The 22,002-nt window shown below is 43.9% G+C and overlaps 1 protein-coding gene across 1 annotated transcript in view; it reads right to left on the bottom strand.

The window, feature by feature from the left end:
* The window catches only part of mipol1 (mirror-image polydactyly 1), a gene marked incomplete at its 3' end in the record, with an annotated part of 55,995 nt that overhangs the window by 13,441 nt on the left and 20,552 nt on the right, over window positions 1-22,002 (bottom strand). Inside the window, exons 3-10 of the mRNA XM_080784262.1 lie at window positions 12,292-12,391; window positions 11,210-11,259; window positions 10,131-10,398; window positions 7,991-8,081; window positions 7,617-7,704; window positions 4,425-4,548; window positions 2,967-3,000; window positions 2,365-2,535 (exon numbers count right to left, since the gene is read on the bottom strand). Of these exons, the coding sequence (XP_080640388.1) occupies window positions 2,365-2,535; window positions 2,967-3,000; window positions 4,425-4,548; window positions 7,617-7,704; window positions 7,991-8,081; window positions 10,131-10,398; window positions 11,210-11,259; window positions 12,292-12,391 (926 nt within the window). The remainder of the gene's footprint in view (window positions 1-2,364; window positions 2,536-2,966; window positions 3,001-4,424; window positions 4,549-7,616; window positions 7,705-7,990; window positions 8,082-10,130; window positions 10,399-11,209; window positions 11,260-12,291; window positions 12,392-22,002) is intronic.

Raw genomic sequence — 22,002 nt, 5'->3', positions numbered from 1 at the left:
AAAACAGATCCACTGACCATGCAATGGGCTCTATATGCTCTATAAGCAGCCATTTTGGAAAGAACTTCTGGCCCCTTTCCCTACTTCCTTCACAGGTGTTACCGCTGATACTAATGAAGGCTCTGTTCCATTCTGGTCAGACAGAGTCAGTGTTAATGACGCTAATGGAGGCTCTGTTCCATTCTGGTCCAACAGAGTCAGTGTTAATGATACTAATGAAGGCTCTGTTCCATTCTGGTCCAACAGAGTCAGTGGCTACGTTTACATGAGCAGTTAAATCCCCTTTTCATTCCGAATAGAAGTTCAATCCTATTAAACGTTGTTATGTAAACACCTACAAAAACTTACATCCGAATGAAAACGCTCGATGCGATCTAAAAACCATTCCGATGTCACTGGCCGGAGAAATTTGACTCATGTATACACTGCTTCGGATGTAAATTAATTCTGGTCTTTCTGAGCATGCTCCAAGGCGCTCATATCCAAGGCGTGCCGTCGGCGCCGAGGAGTTTGCACATAGAGCGCGTTATTTCGTTCCTTTTTTCAGATCCGAAATCCACAAAAAAAACGTGGAGCAGCAGCAGATGAGATACCCCTGATCTGTGTGTGTGTGTGTGTGTGTGTGTGTGTGTGTGTGTCACAGTGTGTGTGTGTGTGTGTGTGTGTGTGTGTGTGTGTGTCACAGTGTGTGTGTGTGTGTGTGTGTGTGTGTGTGTGTCACAGTGTGTGTGTGTGTGTGTGTGTGTTTGATACTAATGAAGGCTCTGTTCCATTCTGTGTCAGACCGAGTCAGTGTTAACTCATCCATCGCTTTTAAGAAGTGCCAAAAAGTCCCTAAGCGCCAGTCTCTATACATTTTTTTATTTAATTTTCATTTTCATTTTTTTGTTTAAAAAAAAAAAAAAAAAGACGATAAAGACGTCGTTGGCGCTGTGGGAGTTGCTATAAAAGAGGTCAATTAGGTCGTTGGCAGACATTGAGTTAATGATACTAATGAAGGCTCTTTTCCATTCTGGTCAAACAGAGTGTGAGAATAAACATGTTTCTAGCTTGTAGATCTGTCATTTGCCATTTTTTTAAAATTTGAATCCTGAAAAGTAACAGTTTTGGACCGACAGAGACGACTATGAATACACTGCATTCCCACACATTTCATTCATATCGGATATATGATACTACCTGATGTTCTTTATTTGAACAAGAGACAGAGGTACTGCCTTTATTTATTTTAATACACATTGTGTGGGTTTGATAGTTTCTTTTCATTTTGTATTTCCCTCTACTATAATTCTTTTTTTAATTATTTAAATACAACCGCAGTTTGTGGGTGGCTTGTAAAAAAAAAGAGAGAAAAGAAAACCACCCTCTATTTTACAACTTGTGATGAGTATATGAACTTAAACCCCACATACTTTGTGGACTGGGATCCTATCCTAACCAGCCACAAGAAAAACAAATATCCCTGGGGAGATTGATTTACATCTCGCTCATCCCAGAGTTGTGGGTGACCAGTCAGAGCCCACCTTTCAAAGTGAGACATTTTTGCTGTGAAGTTACAATCTTTTTGTAACCGCCCTTTGGAAATAAATCTACCACACCGAAGTTCCAGACTAACATGCAGTCATAGTAGTTGCCATGCGCAGGCTAGTGGAATCCACCAGGGCTCTACACAAGGCCTCCTGGTGTTTCCACTCTTTCACTGGACACTCAAAAGGCGTTCTGTTGCGACACAAATGACACAATATTAACTTGTAATCTGCTAATTTCGCAGATTGGCAGGCAGATCAGGGGCCTTTAGTGGTTAGAGTGTCCGCCCTGGGACTGGGAGGTCAGGGTTCGATCCCCGGCCGGGTCATACCAAAGACTGTGAAAAATAGGACCCAATGCTTCCCTGCATGGCACTCAGCATCAATGGGTTTGATTGGGGGGGGTCAGTCCCTGCTTGGCACTCAGCATCAATGGGTTTGATTGGGGGGGGTCAGTCCCTGCATGGCACTCAGCATCAATGGGTTTGATTGGGGGGGGTCAGTCCCTGCATGGCACTCAGCATCAATGGGTTGGATTGGGGGGGGTCAGTCCCTATGCTTGGCACTCAGCATCAATGGGTTGGATTGGGGGGGTCAGTCCCTGCTTGGCACTCAGCATCAATGGGTTGGATTGGGTGGGGGTCAGATAAACTAATCAAATGATTCCCGAGCTGCGGCTCACTGCTCCAAGAGATGGGTCAAATGTGGAGAACAAATTTCACTGCGGCAACGTGTGTGACAAATCGTATGACAGACAGACAGACAGACAGACAGACAGACAGACAGACAGACAGACAGACAGACAGACAGACAGACAGACAGACAGACAGACGTGTACCTTAGCGACTGCGGCCTGTCTCTCCTGTATGACGACGTTCATCTCCTGCTGTGTGATGTTGGTGCTTCTCTGTCTGCTCTTCAGCAGCTTGTCCACCAGCACGCTGCCGGCCCGCTCCACGGCCTGAGAGGAGTCTGCCGTCAGCACGCTCTGTAACACCTCCTCCATGTCCTGGACAGAGAGAGACACGCACACACACACACACGCACACACAGTCAGCAGGCTCAAAGGAACCCGGCCTCGACGCGGCCAACCCACGCCGGAAAAGAAACGACCACCACGCGTTCCGTTTCACTCACTTGTACTGGTTTCTCACTTGTATATACTTATATACAGCACACATGTGTATACACACATACAGTTCATACACACACACACACACACACACACACACACATACAGTGTATACATATTTAGACGGATGTATGCGCACATATGCTTTAGGTTGAACTGAACATTGTAAACGGACAGAAACTTCGTTGTTGTTCAACACACACATACTGTACTGACAATGCTGTGTGTGTGCGTGTGTGTGTGTGTGTGTGTGTGTGTGTGTGTGCGTGCGCGAGCATGTGCGTGTGCCTGTGTGTGTGCATGCTCACCGCATCACTCTCCTCTGTGTTAATACTCTCCAACCTGTAAGAGAAAGAGGAAGGAATCAAATCATCTCGTTTACTAGTTACATGCACGCACACACGCGCACACACACACACACACACACACACACACACACACACACACACACACAGAGCGGGCGTGTGGGGCATGCTCATCCATATTCACTCTTCATCAGATATTCTGCTCCCCCTCGGGGAGAGGAGAGGAGAGGAGGGATAAGGAGAGGAGAGGAGAGGAGGGATAAGGAGAGGAGAGGAGAGGAGAGGAGGGATAAGGAGAGGAGAGGAGAGGAGAGGAGAGGAGAGGAGAGGAGAGGAGAGGAGAGGAGAGGAGAGGAGAGGAGAGGAGAGGAGAGGAGAGGAGAGGAGAGGAGAGGAGAGGAGGTTATTTTGGTCAGAGAGGTGTGTCTTCAGCTCAGAGGTTTTATTGAGATATAGATCTGATCTGAGAGATGCTGATATTCCCTGAAGTAGAAAAATGTAATTAGGTTGGAAAGAAGAGGAAATATTACTCTCTCTCTCTCGCACGCACGCACTCGCACAGAGAGGCTTTCCAGCCTCCCTGTCCAAAACATCCACATATGACACCAGTGAAGAAGTAGTGAGAGTGTGAGGAGGGAGAACAAAGATTTCAACAACAAAATTGAGAAAATTGCGCGATACAGTACATGCCCCCTGCAGACGGGAAAGGAGGAATTGCAATAACAATAACCTGTGGCTATAACCTCTCTCTCTCCTTGACCATGTCATGTGTCACCATGCTGCTGTATCACTGTCCCCTTACGCCTGGGTGTCCTCATCACTATACAGCCATCTTGTGTGCGTGGCCTATACACCAGCTATCCTCAAACCTCTTTTCTCCCTTGGCCCGAGGGGTTCTCAACATTCTTGGCTGGGGACCCCCGGAAATCCTTTGGCCCCAAAACTCTGAGTGCCATTATTGTACACTCCATTCATTTGCTTCCTATCTATGAATGGTTTAGCTGGGACCTCTTCAAGGACCCTTGGGGGTGTACGGGGTTCCCACTTTGAGAACCACTGGACAACGCAGTTTTGAGGAAGTTGAGTGAGAGCAAAACTGGAAGTGAGGTGCGTTTGGTTTACATACTGGGTGTGCTGGAGGTGAGGTGAGGTGTGCTTGGTTTACGTACTGGGTGTGCTGGAGGTGAGGTGAGGTGTGCTTGGTTTACGTACTGGGTGTGCTGGAGGTGAGGTGAGGTGTGCTTGGTTTATGTGCTGGGTGTGCTGGAGGTGAGGTGAGGTGTGCTTGGTTTATGTGCTGGAGGTGAGGTGAGTTGTGCTTGGTTTATGTACTGGGTGTGCTGGAGGTGAGGTGAGGTGTGCTTGGTTTATGTACTGGTTGTGCTGGAGGTGAGGTGAGGTGTGCTTGGTTTACGTACTGGGTGTGCTGGAGGTGAGGTGAGGTGTGCTTGGTTTACGTACTGGGAGTGCTGGAGGTGTTTGGCGTGGAGCAGGGCGTGGTCTCTTTCCTCATTGGCCAGACGGAGACGCATCATCACAGCTTCATCTCTGCTCCGCTGAGCCGAATAGATCTCTTCTACTAGAGCTTATACACGCACGCACGCACGCACGCACACACACACACACACACACACACACACACACACACACACACACACACACACACACACACACACACACACACACACACACACACACACACACACACACACACACACACACACACACACACACACACACACACACACACACACACACACACACACACACACACACACACACACACACACACACACACACACACACACGTTTATTTTTGGTTTTACGGACATAAAGCAGACCTTTCCCTGATGACCTTCTCCTTCTACAGCACTGCATGCCACCCTATAGTGTGGAACGCCCTGACCCCATCCCTCGAAAAATGCGGATCACTGGCTTTCTTTAAAACAGGACCTGAAAATCAGGAGGCTAAAGAGGGAGGTAAATAATATATTCACTTATAGACCGGTGATCACCGCCCCGCCCTTTCCCCCCTACTCTGTACATATGGTGTTTGATATATTGTATGTTTATGAATAGAAACATATTAGGACCCCAATGGAAACAAGACCACAAGAACCTTTTGGGTGTTATCATTTTAGACCAAGTCTTCGACTGTATACATTTCCGTCTAACAAAGTATCCCATGAGGGTTCATGATATCGCACAAGATCAGAATGTCCCTGAACCATTCAATGCTTTATAGTGTAGACACAAAGTAGTATTTTAGCAGACAGAGAGGGAGACAGAAAGACAGACAGACAGACTGGATATTAGCTCGTGTTGAGATCTCTCTGAGATCTGAGCTTATTGACAACGCTACATTATTAACCTCACCTGCGTGTGTGCGCGTGCTTGTGAGTGCATGCGTGTGTGTGTGTGTGTGTGCGTGCGTGTGTGTGTGTGTGTGTGTGTGTGTGTGTGTGTGTGTGTGTGCGTGTGTGTGTGTTTTGCAGGCTCATATATCTCATAATGGTGGAGAGATGACCGGTGGCTCAGTGGACATAGAGCAATAACACAGAGACAAGTGAGGAGAGCAATGGAACGGTAAGAGTTGTTTTTCATTCTGTCACGTCTCACATGTTAGTTACCACTCCTTTATTCTCTCTCTCTCTCTCTCTCTCCTCATGGTGGGGTATGGTGTTGGTTCTCGTCAATTGGTTGTGAACCTTCTTGACGATGGTAGTAAATTGTTTGGATTGTTTATTGTAATTCCTTCAATTGCTGTAACCACGTGAGGAATTTTTACTTTGTTGTTCGTAAAGGATAGGCATTTTTAAGCTTTCAGCCTATTCCTTTTGATCACCTCCAGTTCTTTTTTGTTGTATTGTTACTGTGAAGATGATCAAATAAACTAAACTAAACTAACTAACTCTCTCTCATCATATACATTTAGACATACTTCTAGGTCTGATGGTCACCAGGGGCCTGTAGCACCACCTCTCACTAAGTTACAGCGTGCTGTGTCCAGGGGCCCCCCTGCATCCAGGGCCCCCCCGTGCAAGGATCCGGGTGAGGCCCTTTCACCACGGTGTAGCCTATATAACGTCACAGAAGACTCACCATCTTCTCTGCCATTTGGAAAATATCCCATTCAGCATTGCTCTGCCGTAAATCCAGATGTAAACATTGAACCAAACTCAGTCTTCTCCCTTTCTGGCTCCAAAACTATGGAATGCACTGACTTCCCATCACAATCAGAACTGCAGCCTCACTCCCGAGCCCCAATCTTCCACCGTAGTCTGAAAACCCACCTTTTCAGACTCCATCATGGCCCATGGCACTTGCCCTATCCCCTTAGATAGCACTTTATGTAGACTTAGATAGCATTTTATACAGAGTTATAGCATGTTACGTAGACAGCACTAGAATTGCATTTTATGTAGTCATAGCACTTATAATATAGTATAGTATGTATAGTTTAATTATATATATATATAGTTTAATTATATAGATACTCCACTGTTACGTTCTTAGTTTACGCATGTTTCATGATAACTACTTTTTATGTACCGGTATGTGATGTATGCCATGCTTTTTGTTATTGCTTAATGTAAATCGCTCTGGATTAATTTATGCCTAAATTGTAAATTGTAAGCATATATAGACCTCCCACTCCCACAGACAATGGCAACAACGGACAGCGATGATCGATGTCACTACCTTGTGGGCTAGTTCACTCAAGCAGATTCACTGGAGGATTCCACGCACACACAAACCAGTATGTTTGGCGATGCATGGTATACTATACTCTGTGTGACGTGTCTGCAACACTGACGTGTCAAGCTGACAAGCCTCATTCACTGTTGATCCTCTTGCTGTCAGTAACACTGGAGGTTGGTATGCGTTTGTTTTGCGAATTCAAAAGAAAAGTACGCACATCTCAAAAAGATACGTACAGGAAAAAGGAAGGCAGTCCGCACACTGTTTATAGAAACTCCCAGAGGTTAAGTACTTTACTTACTTAATAAAACTACCTCTCTGGGAGCTGCTAAACAGTGTGTGTTCGTTTGCTCCCAGCACCACCAGCGTAGCAGTAGTGGCGTAGACCAGCGTGATCTAGTATGAGAGTGACGACACTAGCGTCGGCTGCCATTGTAATAAAATAATGCGGAAGTGCTCATTCTATCTCAATGGGATAGTTCCAATGTTTGGAACTATAGGCCATACAGCATATAGCACCCCGCTTTGCGGCGAGATCAAAGCGTGCCGCAACTCTCTTGTTCTACGGCTCTGGCTTAGACAAACGTCTCTAATATCTCCCGCCCGGCCAAAGGACCATCACCCTTTAGGCTAGTGGATAAGATGTTGGCTTCCCACACAGGAGACCAGGGTTCAAATCCTGGGTGTTAGACCAGCACCACCCAACAGGTAGATCAAAATGGGTCCGGGGCGAAACCTCAGGGGCCCTTGAGGAGGCTCCAGGGGGTCCCCAGCTAGCTAAGGAACCAAATACATACATTCACACTTATGAATAGAATGTTTTCAATCTATTTGTCAGCTATCTGACTGAACTGGTGTGTGGTGCGCGTGAGTGCATACTGTATACGTGCATGTGTGTGTGTGGACAGACAAGTGTGTGTGTGTGTGTGTGTGTGTGTGTGTGTGTCCAACCTGCTGTGTGGTTCCACTCAGGTTGGATTTGAACCTCCAGTCTTCTGTTCTCCAGTTCTCTCTGCTGCTGCACACACTGCTCCTGCAACTACACACACACACACACACACACACACACAATCACATTTATATAAAACTTTAACTAAATTTGAAATAATTCCCAACCACTCCAGGACATTCGGTCAAATAAAACAGTAAATGCAGTCATACTAAACAGATCAAAATTAAACATTTTACGTGAAAAATCACACATTCTGTAGTCTACTGCATAATGTTTTTATATCGGAGAGAAGGGTGATTGTATTAAGCTTTCAGAGATGATGATGATGATGATAGTAAGTGTGTGTGGGTGTGTGTGCATGCAGCATGTGTACCTTCTTGTTCAACTCTCTCAGTGAGTCCAGCTCCTTCAGCAGAAAGGAGATGTTCTGATCTCTGTCCACTCCTGCTTTCCTGTCAGAACAACTGGGGAGAGAGATACAGAGAGAGAGAGAGAGAGAGAGAGAGCATTCATTTATTGATTGATTGATTGATTTATTGATAGATTTTTTTTGATACATCCATCAAGTGGACAGACCTGTAGGATAAGGCTTTCCGTTTGACTAAAAATACATTCATACTATAATACACACACGTTGATATAGATATTATTATCTATCTATCTATCCTGTATAGATATTTATAGATTATAATATTGTTATTACACTGGCACTTGCTTTGGCAAAAGATACCGAAAACATTTAATAAACAAAACTAATTTCAGTAAAATTGAACCAAGATGAGAGAGAGAAAGAGATATGGCTATAGTCGGAGAGAGAGAGAGAGAGAGGCAGAGACACAGAGAGAGAGGTAGAGAGAGATAGACAGAGAGAGAGATATGATATTCTCTGATATTAAAAACCATCCGGCTCATTCCATCACTCAATCTATCTTCTTCATGCCCTCTCTATCTCTCTCTCTCTCTCTCTCTCTCTCTCACCCCTATCTACCTCCAAACACACGCACGTGCAGGTACGCGCACGTGCACGCGCACACGCACACACAGAGCAATAACAGTGTCTCTCAATGGAACATCATCCTGTCTTTATTACAGTTTATTTACCTGCCGAGTCGAGATGTGACCTTTAAAAGGAGCAGAAAATTACATCCCATTTCACCTCCCATTACACCTCCTAGTTCACCTCCTAGTTCACCTCCCGTTTTACCTCCTATTTTACCTCCTATTTGGTGGTGTTTTCAAGTGTTTACGATTAGGTTCGTACCAATCACGTCATTTTCAGACTGGGTCATAACAACATATTCTGTGCGTCTTGAAAGATCAGTATAAAAACGCTCAAAAACGCTGGCAGTGGCTGCAGACTGTTCAAGAGAAACGCTGGCAGTGGCTGCAGACTGTTCAAGAGAAACGCTGGCAGTGGCTGCAGACTGTTCAAGAGAAACGCTGGCAGTGGCTGCAGACGGTTGAAGAGAAACTCTGGCAGTGATTACGAGTTTAAACCTATATACATCACCTCCCGTTGTAAACATCCTATTCCACCTCCCTGTAAAAACATACCCGTTTTCACCCCCTACATTCCCAGCAGCTCAGTGGCCTTGCGGTTAGAGCGTCCGCCCTGAGAACGGGAGGTCGGGGGTTCAATCCCCCGGTCGGGTCAGACAGTGTATATTGTATATATAGCAAACGGTACCCAGTGCCTCCCTGCTTGGCGCTCAGCATCAAGGGTTGGATCGGGGGTAAGTCCCTGTGACACTATATATAGCGTCATGTCCAGCAGGTGTAAAGTAAATAAGCAGCCTTGGGGAACCAGCGGTCATGTGTGGACCATATAGGGTCTATAGCTGTCTCCTGTTTCTGTACTGTGAAGCAGCTTGGTGTACAAGTACTTCCCCCAGTCAGGATGTACACGGTCATTGTTAAATCATTCTTAACTAACTGGAATGCACGGATCTCCAAATAAGAGTTTTGTGGGGTGAGAAAGCTGATTTGGTGGACAACCCTCTGGGGGGTAGATTTATAAACTCTATCGGGCAAATTCCTACATTTTACTTTGACGTGTAGACAGGGAGTTAGTCGTTAATTAGTCAACTGTTTGCAATTATTTGAGATACATACCCAGCCGATCACAGTACCTGCGCGCTCTGCTTGCACAAGTAATGATGTAGTCTAATTGAATAGGATTTGTACACTCACACAGAGTTACGAGGGCCCTTGAAATGAAAAAGTATGTGTTGAATTAACTGAAGAAGTAGGTGGAGAGTGGCTTTTTGTCGGTATCAGCCGGTAACACTGTATGTCCCCGTAACAATGCGCTAGAACCTTAATGGGAGATGGAGTCTGAGGTGGAGCACCACACCTACCATCAGCTCCGGGGTACTTCCCGCAAACCCAAGCCGTGCTATACTCATACACCGAGTTGTCGTTGCCCGGGATCGAACCCATGAACTTGTGGTGCATAGTGCGAGAGCTCTACCGACCGAGCTACCCGGACACGTGAACGATGTCAGTGTACGTACCTCAGGCTGTCTGTCCTCGGTAAGGGTGAGTGACTGTCCACTTCCATCTGGACTGGTGCTGGTGGGACCGGCAGTCTCGGGGACAGGCCGCAGGGGGCCGGTGGCGGTGGGACGGGCAGTCTGGGGGACAGGGGGGCACAGGGGGCCGGTGGGGGCAGTCTGGGGGACAGAGCACAGGGGGACCTCCGCACCGAGAGAGGAGAACAGAGGGAGAGAGGAGAAGGCGATCTGGACGACCTGGGAACCTCCTGGAACAATGGATGGGCTCCTGAACACACAGACAGACAGACAGACATTCTGAAACAAAGTCCACAGAACTGTCATGAACCACATGCACTGTGAATAATCTGATGGGTCTGCACGCATTCACGCATGCACACACACACACACACACACACACACACACACACACACACACATACTCGTGCGCACACTGTCATGCACACACTCACACACACACACACACACACACACACACACACACGCAAGCACTGGGATAATGTTTTTCTTTGTATGCATGTGCAGGCAGTATGTTTGCTTGACTGTGTATGCATGTGTGCGAGAGAGATGAAGATATGTTTAGTATGGACTATGAATCAACACAAGACCTCCCCCAAACGCACGCACGCACGCACAAACACACACACACACACACACACACACACGATGAGCTCCCGTGGTTGACATGCGTAGGAAGGCTGCCAAAATAGTGAACAGACGCAGATAATGCTACTAGCTTCTTATGGAGTGCAAACGCAGAGACGCCAAATATTGAGAATGCAGAGAACAGTCTCAGATTATTTGTGTATGTACTGTACAGGGACAGACAGACAGTATTCCTGCATCGAGTGATCTCGGTACATAGACAATGCTTTATTGAAGATTCTGACTTTCAATTGTACATTTTGTTTTGATTGTAATTGTTCCACTTTTTGCTTTGGCAATGTAAACGAATGTATGTTTTCTCATGCTAATAAAGCCCTTTGAATTGAATGGGAAACTCCCCCAATGAAAACTCATTGGGGGAGACACAGGGGTTAAATGTGAAGATACAGTTGGCTTGCTTTTAGCTGCCTTACCTTGAGTCCCGTCAGACTGAGTGGGGGTCGGAGTCCTCTTATCACTGCACCTGAAAACACATTAGAAATAACCACTTAAAACATGTACGTATACTTAGTTGACTGGATGCTATGCTAGGGACAGCACTCTACAATAATATTCACCGAAAACACGTTGCATCATGTTGATAATTCCGGCTATTACTTACACTCTCTCTCTCTGTCTGTCTCTCAACTTTCACGCAGAGTACAGACACCCCAGGGTGCTCGGGTGACGCAGTGCTTAACACGAATTATGCTAATGACGTTTAAAACCACGGGGTGCCTTGGACAGGCGCACTGCCATTCACTTCCTTGTTTACGAGCTGACATGAATACTGCATACAAAACATGTTGACAGTCTTATACAATCACTTTTTGAAATGTTTTTTTGAAAAAAAAAACATTTTCAATGTAGGGCACGTGGAAATAAACATTAGCTAGGAAGAGACCTCCCACAACTTCCACTTGGTGCATAGTGGACTGGCCAAGGCTCAAAAGACACTATTCTAGTTGTGTTAGCATTGTCTTTACCCTGTAGTGTTGTGTTGTTGTGTTAGCATTGTCTTTACCCTGTAGTGTGGGCTTTATGCAAAGGCCAAAATGTAATTCGCATGTAATTCACATTATTTGTAAGGGACTGATCGAGGGTAGCTACTTGATTACCCCGGTTGGGTCACCCGAGTGAGGGGTATGATGTTGGAAGTCCCGAAACCCCTGATGACCTTGAGATACATCACTGAGGATACGTCCCAGTTGCATCCTAGTGTTTTTGAGTGGTGCAACCACTCCTACAACCAGCAATGTCCGTGTACCTGTGTACCTGTTTGTGTACCTGTATGAGCACGAGTATGTGACTTATTAATAGCAGTAGGGGGCGCCAGAAACAGAGAGAGGGGTAGTGCTGTGTCTCTACTCAGTTCAGTTTTTTTTTTAGTTCTACATTCACATGTTATGTAGACTAGCCAAGTTCATTTGTTGACCTGACGTTCATGTATATAGTTCAAATATACAGGTTTTTATTTGACTTTATCGTAAATTGTGACATTAGCGTTTCTTTATACCCGGCAGTGCTGCTGCGTGGCGTTAGCGCGTCGCTGGCGTGCTGTTGTTTGGAAGACGCCGGCAGCCTCTGTTTCAGCTCGACATTCACTTCAGGGTTGACTGGAAAACACAAAGAAGAACAAACACAAATACATTCAGCCACCGGGAAGAATCAACAGGGCTTTGTTTGTCAGTCACATACAGTACATGAAGCAGTGAGATGCTGGTGGCACCGCACAGGCTGTGTGCCAACAACAATATACAAGATAGGAAGAAATATATAGATAAGAGGAAAAAAACACTTGAAAGTACAGGTACAATGACAAGTATGACAAACCTCAGTTTTGATATGATATACAGTATAGCTGGCTGCAGTGTCAATTGTCAAATGTGCACTGTAAAACAAAAGACGCGTGCACGCGCAGTCGCGCACGCACATGCACAGTGCACACGCATCAAATTCCCTTGACGATGGTACACTGTGCAAGTAACAGTTTGAGAAGCTGCTCGTGATTCTAATAGTCGTTTTATGAATTTATAATGATAATAACAATAATTATAATAATAATAAAATGTATGCAGGTAAAGTTCTACCTACAGAAATGAAAATAGCGCAGCACCATGTGATTATATAGTCTCTGCTCTTTCCCTCTCTCTCTCACATACACATTCATTGTCTACCTCTCTCCATCATTTCTGACATTCAAATTTCTCTGTAATCCGCAAAGTGTGATTGTTAATTCCTTGTGTCAATTATGATTATATCAGAAGTCAATCAATGTGTCAGGTTTTCACACCGCGCCTACTGACATACAGACAGAGAGAGAGAGAGAGAGAGAGAGAGAGAGAGAGAGAGAGAGAGAGAAAGAGAGAGAGAAAGAGACATGCACGTTGGCTGGTCTTAAATCAATACAGCAAGTAAAATATTGGCATTTATGTTTGTCAAATATGTGCTACAATTTGTCCTATTTGACACGGATATAACAGATGTTTGTTGCGGTGCGCGCCTGGAAAGAGAGCTCAGACCTGTGTGTGTGTGTGTGTGTGTGTGTGTGCACGCGCGCTTGAGAGAGAGAGAGAGAGAGAGAGAGAGAGAATAAACAGATTAGCTTTGTTTGGTTCCGTTTGGGTTGTTTTCACACCCATGCATGTTATATTATACCAGGTGATCTAATTATAATCATCCATCAACAACAGGTTCCATTATTTACAGAGCCAATGTACTCACGTATAGCACGTTGAAAACAGTATTATGTATGAATGATTTTATCGTCACTTTTATTTCTCTGTACGTCTCTGGTAGAGACCCATGCACCCACCACCACATCCTACAAAACATGCAATGGACCACAATGGAAATGAATTTATTTAATCCTATATAAATAATAATGTATAATAATTTTTGTCAATACAAATCAATAAATGACACTTTCCCACATGCATGCACTCATTACACCACTGATACCACTGACTAAGACGTCACATTCTATTCATTGTTGCTTTCATTATTGCTTGATTTACCCTTTTAATTAAGTGTAAGGGAGTGCAAGGTCTCCCATTTTTATCTTGGACTCCGAGCTGTCCGTGTTCAACGAACCAATGAATGTGCGTGACATTTTAAAATGGTTAAATTCAGTAGGGATGTCACCTATAAGACCCAAGAATAAATCTGGAACCATACGTCTCTAGAAAGTCGAGACAGGAAGCTGTCCTCCAATCCTCCAATCCTCCTTTCATCATTTAAAATAAATATTTATGTCTGATAAGCAGTGATCCTGTAATATAGGCTTAGATTATTTCATGGGCTAGTGCTGTATCGTGTTCTATTAGTTTTGCTGCATGCGTTCAGGTGAATGTCAACACTCTACTGTATATATTTCTGTCAAAAGGGGCTAAAGACTGAGTTAAACCACTGCTCTGGGCAGGTCACAATAGGCAAACATTCTGTGAAAAGAGGCAAACATTCACTGGAATAGCTGATCTGCAAGCTCACAACACACTGCGGTGCGTTGTTTTACTGCTTGTACCTGTACGAGTACATCTCTGTCTCTCTCTCTCTCTACCGGGGCTGCAATGTGTCCATCGTTTTCTTAACGATTATTGTACTTAGTACTGGTACATTTTTCAATTATTTGAATAATCAAGATGTGTTATATTTATATAAAAAGCAATCAAAGTGAGAGTTTTTCATAAAACAGTGTGGAGTAAAAAGATTAAAAATAGCCGAACCACAAGCTCATGAATCGCGAGGCCACACATTGAGAGCTTGTAGATTTGATATTTTCACTATTTTCGCTATTTTTCTATTTTCACAATTTTTTTACTTCTTAAAAAAAGGAATTACCGGTAAGAATTTGTGCTATTTAATAAACAATATATATATATATATATATAAATATATATATATATATATATATAAAACCGATTTTTTTATTTAAAACGATTTTTTTTAATAATCCTTCTATCGATCAGACCGATTAACCGTTGCAGCCCTTACTGTACACTCTGCCAACCCAGGTTCAGCCCAGTTATGACAGCTAATCAGATATGACGGTATATGTGCGTGCGTGTGCGTGCGTGTGCGTGTGTGTGCGTGTAATCCTTAGCAACGCGGAGGCTTCCAGCGCCTGTAGTCCTTCAGCAAAGCAAACACGCCTTTAATATCACAGCCTCGTTAGCAGATCGTTAACACAGCTCGTTAAAGGAGCCACCCAATAAGAAGTGAGCTCCTCAGGTGTAATTAAAAGCGATGGCGGTCCCCTTGTAAATGCTCGTTAATTCATGAGCAAGCAACAAATAGACGACGAGCAATTAGCAGGATACACTGACAGTTAGGCAGAGGGGAGAGGGCGCGTCGTGTGTGTGCGTGTGTGTGTGTGTGTCTGTGTGCGTGTGTGTGTGTGTGTGTGTGTGTGTGTGTGTACCTGTTGTGCGACTGTGTGTGTGTATGTACAGTAGAGAGACACAGGCGATGAAGTGTGATTAGGACGGCAGTGCCCTCTAGTGTTGATATGAGTTAAAAAATATATACCGGTAAGCACAATATAGGAGCACAGTACACAGTCAATAACACTTACTTACTAACACAGAAATAACTATGAACTAAAAACTTAAATAAATAAGAACAATATAAGAAAGAAAGGCAAAAAGAATGCTATAGTATAGCCCTTGGGAGAACTTACACACAATTTTGCACCTTTCTTATTTTGCCATTCGGAGGACATAATGTCATGACATTTCAGAATTGGAATATTCGTGTCCTGACGACATAACGATGTGACAGGTGGTCAACAGTCGACAGAGGGACACAAAAGGGAGTTCATAGACCTCTGTTGTATCTCACTACGCCAACGCATGATGCCCTGTTGGGAACTATAATAACCCTCCCTCCGGTTATGCCATATTATCTATCTGTTCCCATATACCTATTGTCAGCATATATGTACCCGTGGTACGGTGGTCAGCGTACCGATGTACCATAGACTGTAAAAAATATGGACAAAGCGTTCTGCGGGTCTAACATGAACGTAAAATGAAGCCTGTCAGTCCTTGTATATTGTAAGTCGCCATCTTTCTAGATCCGTTTTGGCCCAGCTGGCCATTGGCTGGCCCAGACAACGAGGCGGGACTTCCCCCCTTCTTCCGTTTTTATTTTGACTCGAGTGGGAGGGGAATCCCGATCATAGACTGTAACGGTAGCCACGCCCCTCAGAACATACGCGACTTTATGGTCATTTTTTAAATAAATGGGACCATCATTTTCCAAAAAGAATATTATGACATTAGAAATGAGACTTTAAACTAGTGACTGGAAGCAGAAAGTATTCATGACCATGTTTATTAAGGTAATACAGTCTAGGTGAAGTTGGGCCCAAATACATGGACTTCTATGGGGCTATGGGTTTTTCTGGGGTCCAATGACAGCGCCACAACAGGCCATTGTATGAACTTTCAGGAAATCCCGATTTCCTCAGTGGCTTCACAAAATATCTGTCTGACTGCCCCCCTGGTATGTACCCAAGGTACCACTGGTACATATGCTGACAATAACCTCCTGCCTGTTGTCAGAGCACTTAGCAGTATCCATTATCATAGTAGTTGGATCTCCATAATACAGTATGGGATTGGGTATAAAATGAGACACCAACAGATGTGGTTTACCACCCAAATTTAGAACAAACATGGGACAATTGCCATTGCTGTTCTCTACTGCTCTATGCAACCAACATGTGGAATGCCTCGACACCAAATGGATGTGTATATCACACTGGATTCTTTCGAAACTGACAAAAAAAAGCTGACTAACTAACTAACTAACTTCTCAACTTCCCACTGGGCACATCATCACTCCCCTCGGTCATACACAACACAGAGACTGACGTTTGTCGGTCGGGGAGACGTGGATGGGTGGGACCCGCAAACACGCACGCAGATAGTTAATGCACAGATTACTGTAGTCGTTTCCACATTGCGTTTAACCACATAGGGATGAGTCCTTCACAACAGTGAGAGATCAGAAATGTGGACCTACTCTGGGGAAACAGACAGACTCAGAGAAGAGAAGGATGAGGCTGGCAGGACACCGTGTCAGGCACCCGGAACTAGAGGCAAAAAAACTTAAGACTGTATATGAGCCAACCCAGGAAACAGCCAGAAAAGGCAAGCAGCACAGTAGATGCACTGCGTGACAGCTTTGACACTGATGCTAGATAGGAGAGTGTGGAGGGCAGCGATTGAGGAGTCCCAAGTTGGTGTTGGCTAGACTGCACTCTCGCATCGCATCCTCAGAGAGCAATGATTCTCAGGCTTTTTACATTTCAAGGAACCCCTGCAGGACCAGTTTGACAAGCATTATTAGGCCACGGACCCCCATTTGATACGATTTTAGATCTGTAATGGATCCATTTGGTTCCACTAGTATCTCTCAGAGTTACAGTCCCATAACTCTGGGGGCGGGTCCCCAGACCCCCAGTTTGAGAATCACCGCTACGGGGATGGGGGGGGGGGGGGTCCTTGTGGGTGATCTAGGGGGTCCCCAGCAAAATGATTGTTAGTTTAGGAACCCTTTAACAGGTCTGTCTGAAAAATGTAAGACAGACAGACAGACAGACAGACAGACAGGCTTTGCAAGAGCATGGTTAATCTACAGATAATCAGATATCCATAGTCACTTTTAAACTTTTCTCGTTCTTTGTCCTTCGCTGCCCCCCCCCCCCCCCACTCCTCCTCTCTCTTTCTCTCTGATCTTTTTGTAGACTTTGTCTTCCATCTGATTATTCATGTACAGTTTTTTAAATCCTTCTAAATGAACATTCATGCTTCATTCTCATCCAATCAGCCTTTCATCTCCAGAGATGGAGCGGTGGCATGGGAGAGGAAGAGAGAAGCCCCTCATGAAGAGGTGGGTGCACGCGCGTGCGCTCAATCTGTGTGTGTGAGTGTGTGTGTGTGACTGTGTGTGTGTGTGTGTGTGTGTGTGTGTGTGTGTGTGTGTGTGTGTGTGTCTGTGTGTGCGTGTACTTGTATCACTACATTTGTGAGGCCCAAATATCTCCCCAAGTATAGTAGAATTATGGAGGAATAGACATTGGGAGGAGGACTATAGCTTTCCTGGTCATCACAAGAGAAATGGTTGATTATTAGATATTTAGAAGTATAGGCTCACAATGAGGAAAGAATTTCCCGGTTGGTGAGGAAAGAATTTCCCGGTTGGTGTTATGGATTCGGATTACGCATTGAAGAAGTGATCGGTTTATGGGGTTGGGTTTCGAGTTTTTGTCTTGGTTGTCTGACTGTCGATGTCATGCACCAAATCATCGCCGATCTATCCGATCCGATCTATCGCTGAAAGTATACGAAACTCAAAGCACGTCAATCGCGATTTTCGGCTTCTCTCAATGCCGTCTTCCAAAATCTTTCTGTCCTCACAAGTATAGTAAGTATAGTAGTTAGTGTGTGTGTGTGTGTGTCTTGGTGAAATAGAAACTAAATTCCATTAATTTTTTAAGCTGAATTAATACATGTGTGTGTGTTGCTGTGGAGTTCCAGCTGACTGCATGAATATTAATAACAGTGTTAGGATGATTAAATGAGCTTCGGCTAAATCCTCACCGTGCACATGCACGCACGCGCACATGCACACACACACACACACACACACACACACACACACACACACACACACACACACACACACACACACACACACACACACACACACACACACACACACACACACACACACACACACACACACACACACACACACACACACACACACGTTTCATTATCAATTTTCATTTGAACGTTAAAGCTAGAGTCACTGATGTGTGAAGACATCGACTCTTGAAAGAACACACATTCACACACACACACACACACACACACACACACACACACACACACACACACACACACACGTGCTATAGTACAATAGTGCATGTGTACATAGTGTAAACAAATATTATGGGATATGGACACAACACCTGGGGAAAGAGCTGTTACTGTGTGTGTGTGTGTGTGTGTGTGTGTGTGTGTGTGTGTGTGTTAAGAACTAAACTGCATGGTCATTGACATGCACATACGCACTGACTCACCCGCGAGTGTATACACACACACACACACACACACACACACACACACGAGATGTTTCCTAAATCCTTAACACAATATGTAAAATTATGATTATAAAATAATAACGTCTTAGTAATATTTCCCTGCTGTTTCTGCCAACCAGGTGAAGAAACCTTTTCTTTTATCATTTGAAATTAAGGACTATTAAGATTTGCTTTGATCTAGATTTTGTTGCACATTGAGCAGGGATGTGAGGCGAGGCCCGATCAAAAGCGGTCACTCAAGAGGCCTTCCATCTCGAATGGATTGCAGGAAAAAAAAAGACTGATCTACAAAGCTTGTAGATCTGCTATTTTCCTATAATTACAAGCCCAAAGTCAGGTTGAAAGTGGTTAAATGGTCATACTTTTAACAACAAAACAAAAACGCCACGGTCTCAAACAAGCAAAATATTAGAAGGTAGGATGTTTTACATTGAAAATTGTACAAAACATTTCCAAAATTCCTAAAACATGTTCCAGGGATTTTTGGACACTTGGCAACCCTATACTCACATCCCCATTCTCCGTCACACTGATCCCTCCATCTCCCTCATCCCTCCATCCCTCCCTCCATCCATCCCTCCCTCCATCCTTCCATCTCTCCATCTCTCCGTTCCTCTCCAGTCCTCTCCTGGAGGATCAGATGGGATGAGAGGCTCATTTCACACCCCATCTATTCGGTTAGCTACGGGGATGAATGAGGGATCTACTCGTTTAGGTACGGGGATGAAAGAGAGACCTGCCGCATGCGTTTAGGAATGGGACGATAAATGAGAGATCTATGCGTTTAGGAATGAGAAATATATGCATTTAGGAATGAGAAATATATGCATTTAGGAATGAGAAATATATGCATTTAGGAATGAGAAATATATGCATTTAGGAATGAGAAATATATGCATTTAGGAATGAGAAATATATGCATTTAGGAATGAGAAATATATGCATTTAGGAATGCGAAATATATGCATTTAGGAATGCGAAATATATGCATTTAGGAATGAGAAATACATGCATTTAGGAATGAGAAATATATGCATTTAGGAATGAGAAATATATGCATTTAGGAATGAGAAATATATGCATTTAGGAATGAGAAATACATGCATTTAGGAATGAGAAATATATGCATTTAGGAATGCGAAATACATGCATTTAGGAATGAGAAATATATGCATTTAGGAATGAGAAATACATGCATTTAGGAATGAGAAATATATGCATTTAGGAATGAGAAATATATGCATTTAGGAATGAGAAATATATGCATTTAGGAAAGAGAAATACATGCATTTAGGAATGAGAAATATATGCATTTAGGAATGCGAAATATATGCATTTAGGAATGGGACGATAAATGAGAGATCTATGCGTTTAGGAATGGGAGATTTATGCATTTTGGAATGGGAGAGATTATTGAGACCTATTTGTTGAGAGACCGGGGAATGATTTAGAGTTTAGAATATAAGGGCACTAGATTATTTTATGATCATCAACTGAATAGATTAATCTGATTGCATGTCGTGGCTGTCGGGTGGAAACCTTCCATGTCCAAAACTGTTACTTCTCAGGAAAATTGGAAAATCCTTTGGCTCCAACGTCGTTAATACTTTTAATTGGGTCAATCATTTTCATTGTGCCTATAACATTTCAACCTTCCTATTTTAGGCATGTCACTATTAAAGTGGCAAATTATTATTAGCATTGTTTTAGCCAAAAATAGCAGATCTACAAGATCACAATGCATTGCACCGCACTGCAATTTTGGTACTTTCGAGTGGCACATTTCACTCTGTCTAATGGGGGCCGCATTTCAATCGGACGGAGCACTAGTTCGACATGCAGACGCATGTCGGACTAGCGCCTGCTCCCGTGCTTGCGGTTATGGTTAGGTTAGGGTTTGAGGTAGGTTGTCGTTTGTCGGACCAATGACTACTAGTCTAACTAACGTACTGCGCCCCTGTCTAATAACGTCACAAGAAGACACTTTCACCTTACCGTAATGCAGGCTTTAAGAGCAGAACATTACCTTTAAGCTACATCATTCAATGGGTCACAAATAACCCAAATCTCTGTCGACAGTAACCTACTGCATCTAGGGCTGTATTTTCCGTGTCTTAAGTACCAGGTCATATTCCCTAACTTCAGTAAACTAAAGACCTGGAGGCGTGATCAATGCTCTTTGGCCACTCAGAATAGCCAAATGGCATTGATCACGCCTCAGGGTCTTTAGTTTACTCAAGTTAGGGAATAAGACCTGGTACTTAAGACACGCAAAATACAGGCCCTAATCTCATATCATCTCTGTCGGGTGGAAACCTCATGTCTGTTACCTTTCAGGATTCAAATTCAAAAGTTGCAGATCTACAATTTGTGGAACTGCGACTTTTGATGCTTTTGTGTGACGATGTAGTATGATCAAGACAAGTAGGGTGTTAATTTACAAAAACACACACAAACCCCCCCCACAAAAAGTTAGAATATGGAGATATGAGGCCTGACAGCAACAATATCAATGGTCTTGGATTCCTATGAGGATATAATAATCACCCAGCTGGAGTATTATTAAGAGAGAGAGAGAGAGAGAGAGAGAGAGAGAGAGAGCTATAGAGAGCAGTGTAAATTAATCAGTGACACGCTCATTGACAGCGGACGGATGCTAACTAGCTAACACGCTAGCACTAGTGTTTGCAGAGCGGACAAGCTCATATGTAAATGTTCACATGCCGAGAACAGAGATCAACCTCAGAATATCTTATCTCTCTATCAGAATCATAGACGCATGCGCGCACACGCACACACACACACACACACACACACACACAGTTCCGTGCTGATTACTATGCAGAGCCTCTCAGCTGGTCATTAAATCTACAAGATCACAGAGAGAAGAACTTCAACACACGCCTGTGAGTGAGTGAGTGAGTGAGTGAGTGAGCGAGTGAGTGAGTGAGTGATCGATGGATGGATGGATGGAGAGACTGTCAATTAAGGTGGAAGCTTGTTAGTTAATTGGCTGCATTCATATAAATATTAATTTTAGGCTATGTTTACATAGCTATTTAAATTTAACCACAAAACACTTTTGTTTATTTCGTTCTTTTCCAGTGACATACT

The sequence above is a fragment of the Protomyctophum bolini genome (assembly GCF_963924005.1).
Source record: "Protomyctophum bolini genome assembly, chromosome: 15".
Lineage (NCBI taxonomy): Eukaryota > Metazoa > Chordata > Actinopteri > Myctophiformes > Myctophidae > Protomyctophum > Protomyctophum bolini.
The sequence above is the reverse complement of the archived record's forward strand: the minus strand, read 5'-3'. Positions and strand labels throughout refer to the sequence as shown.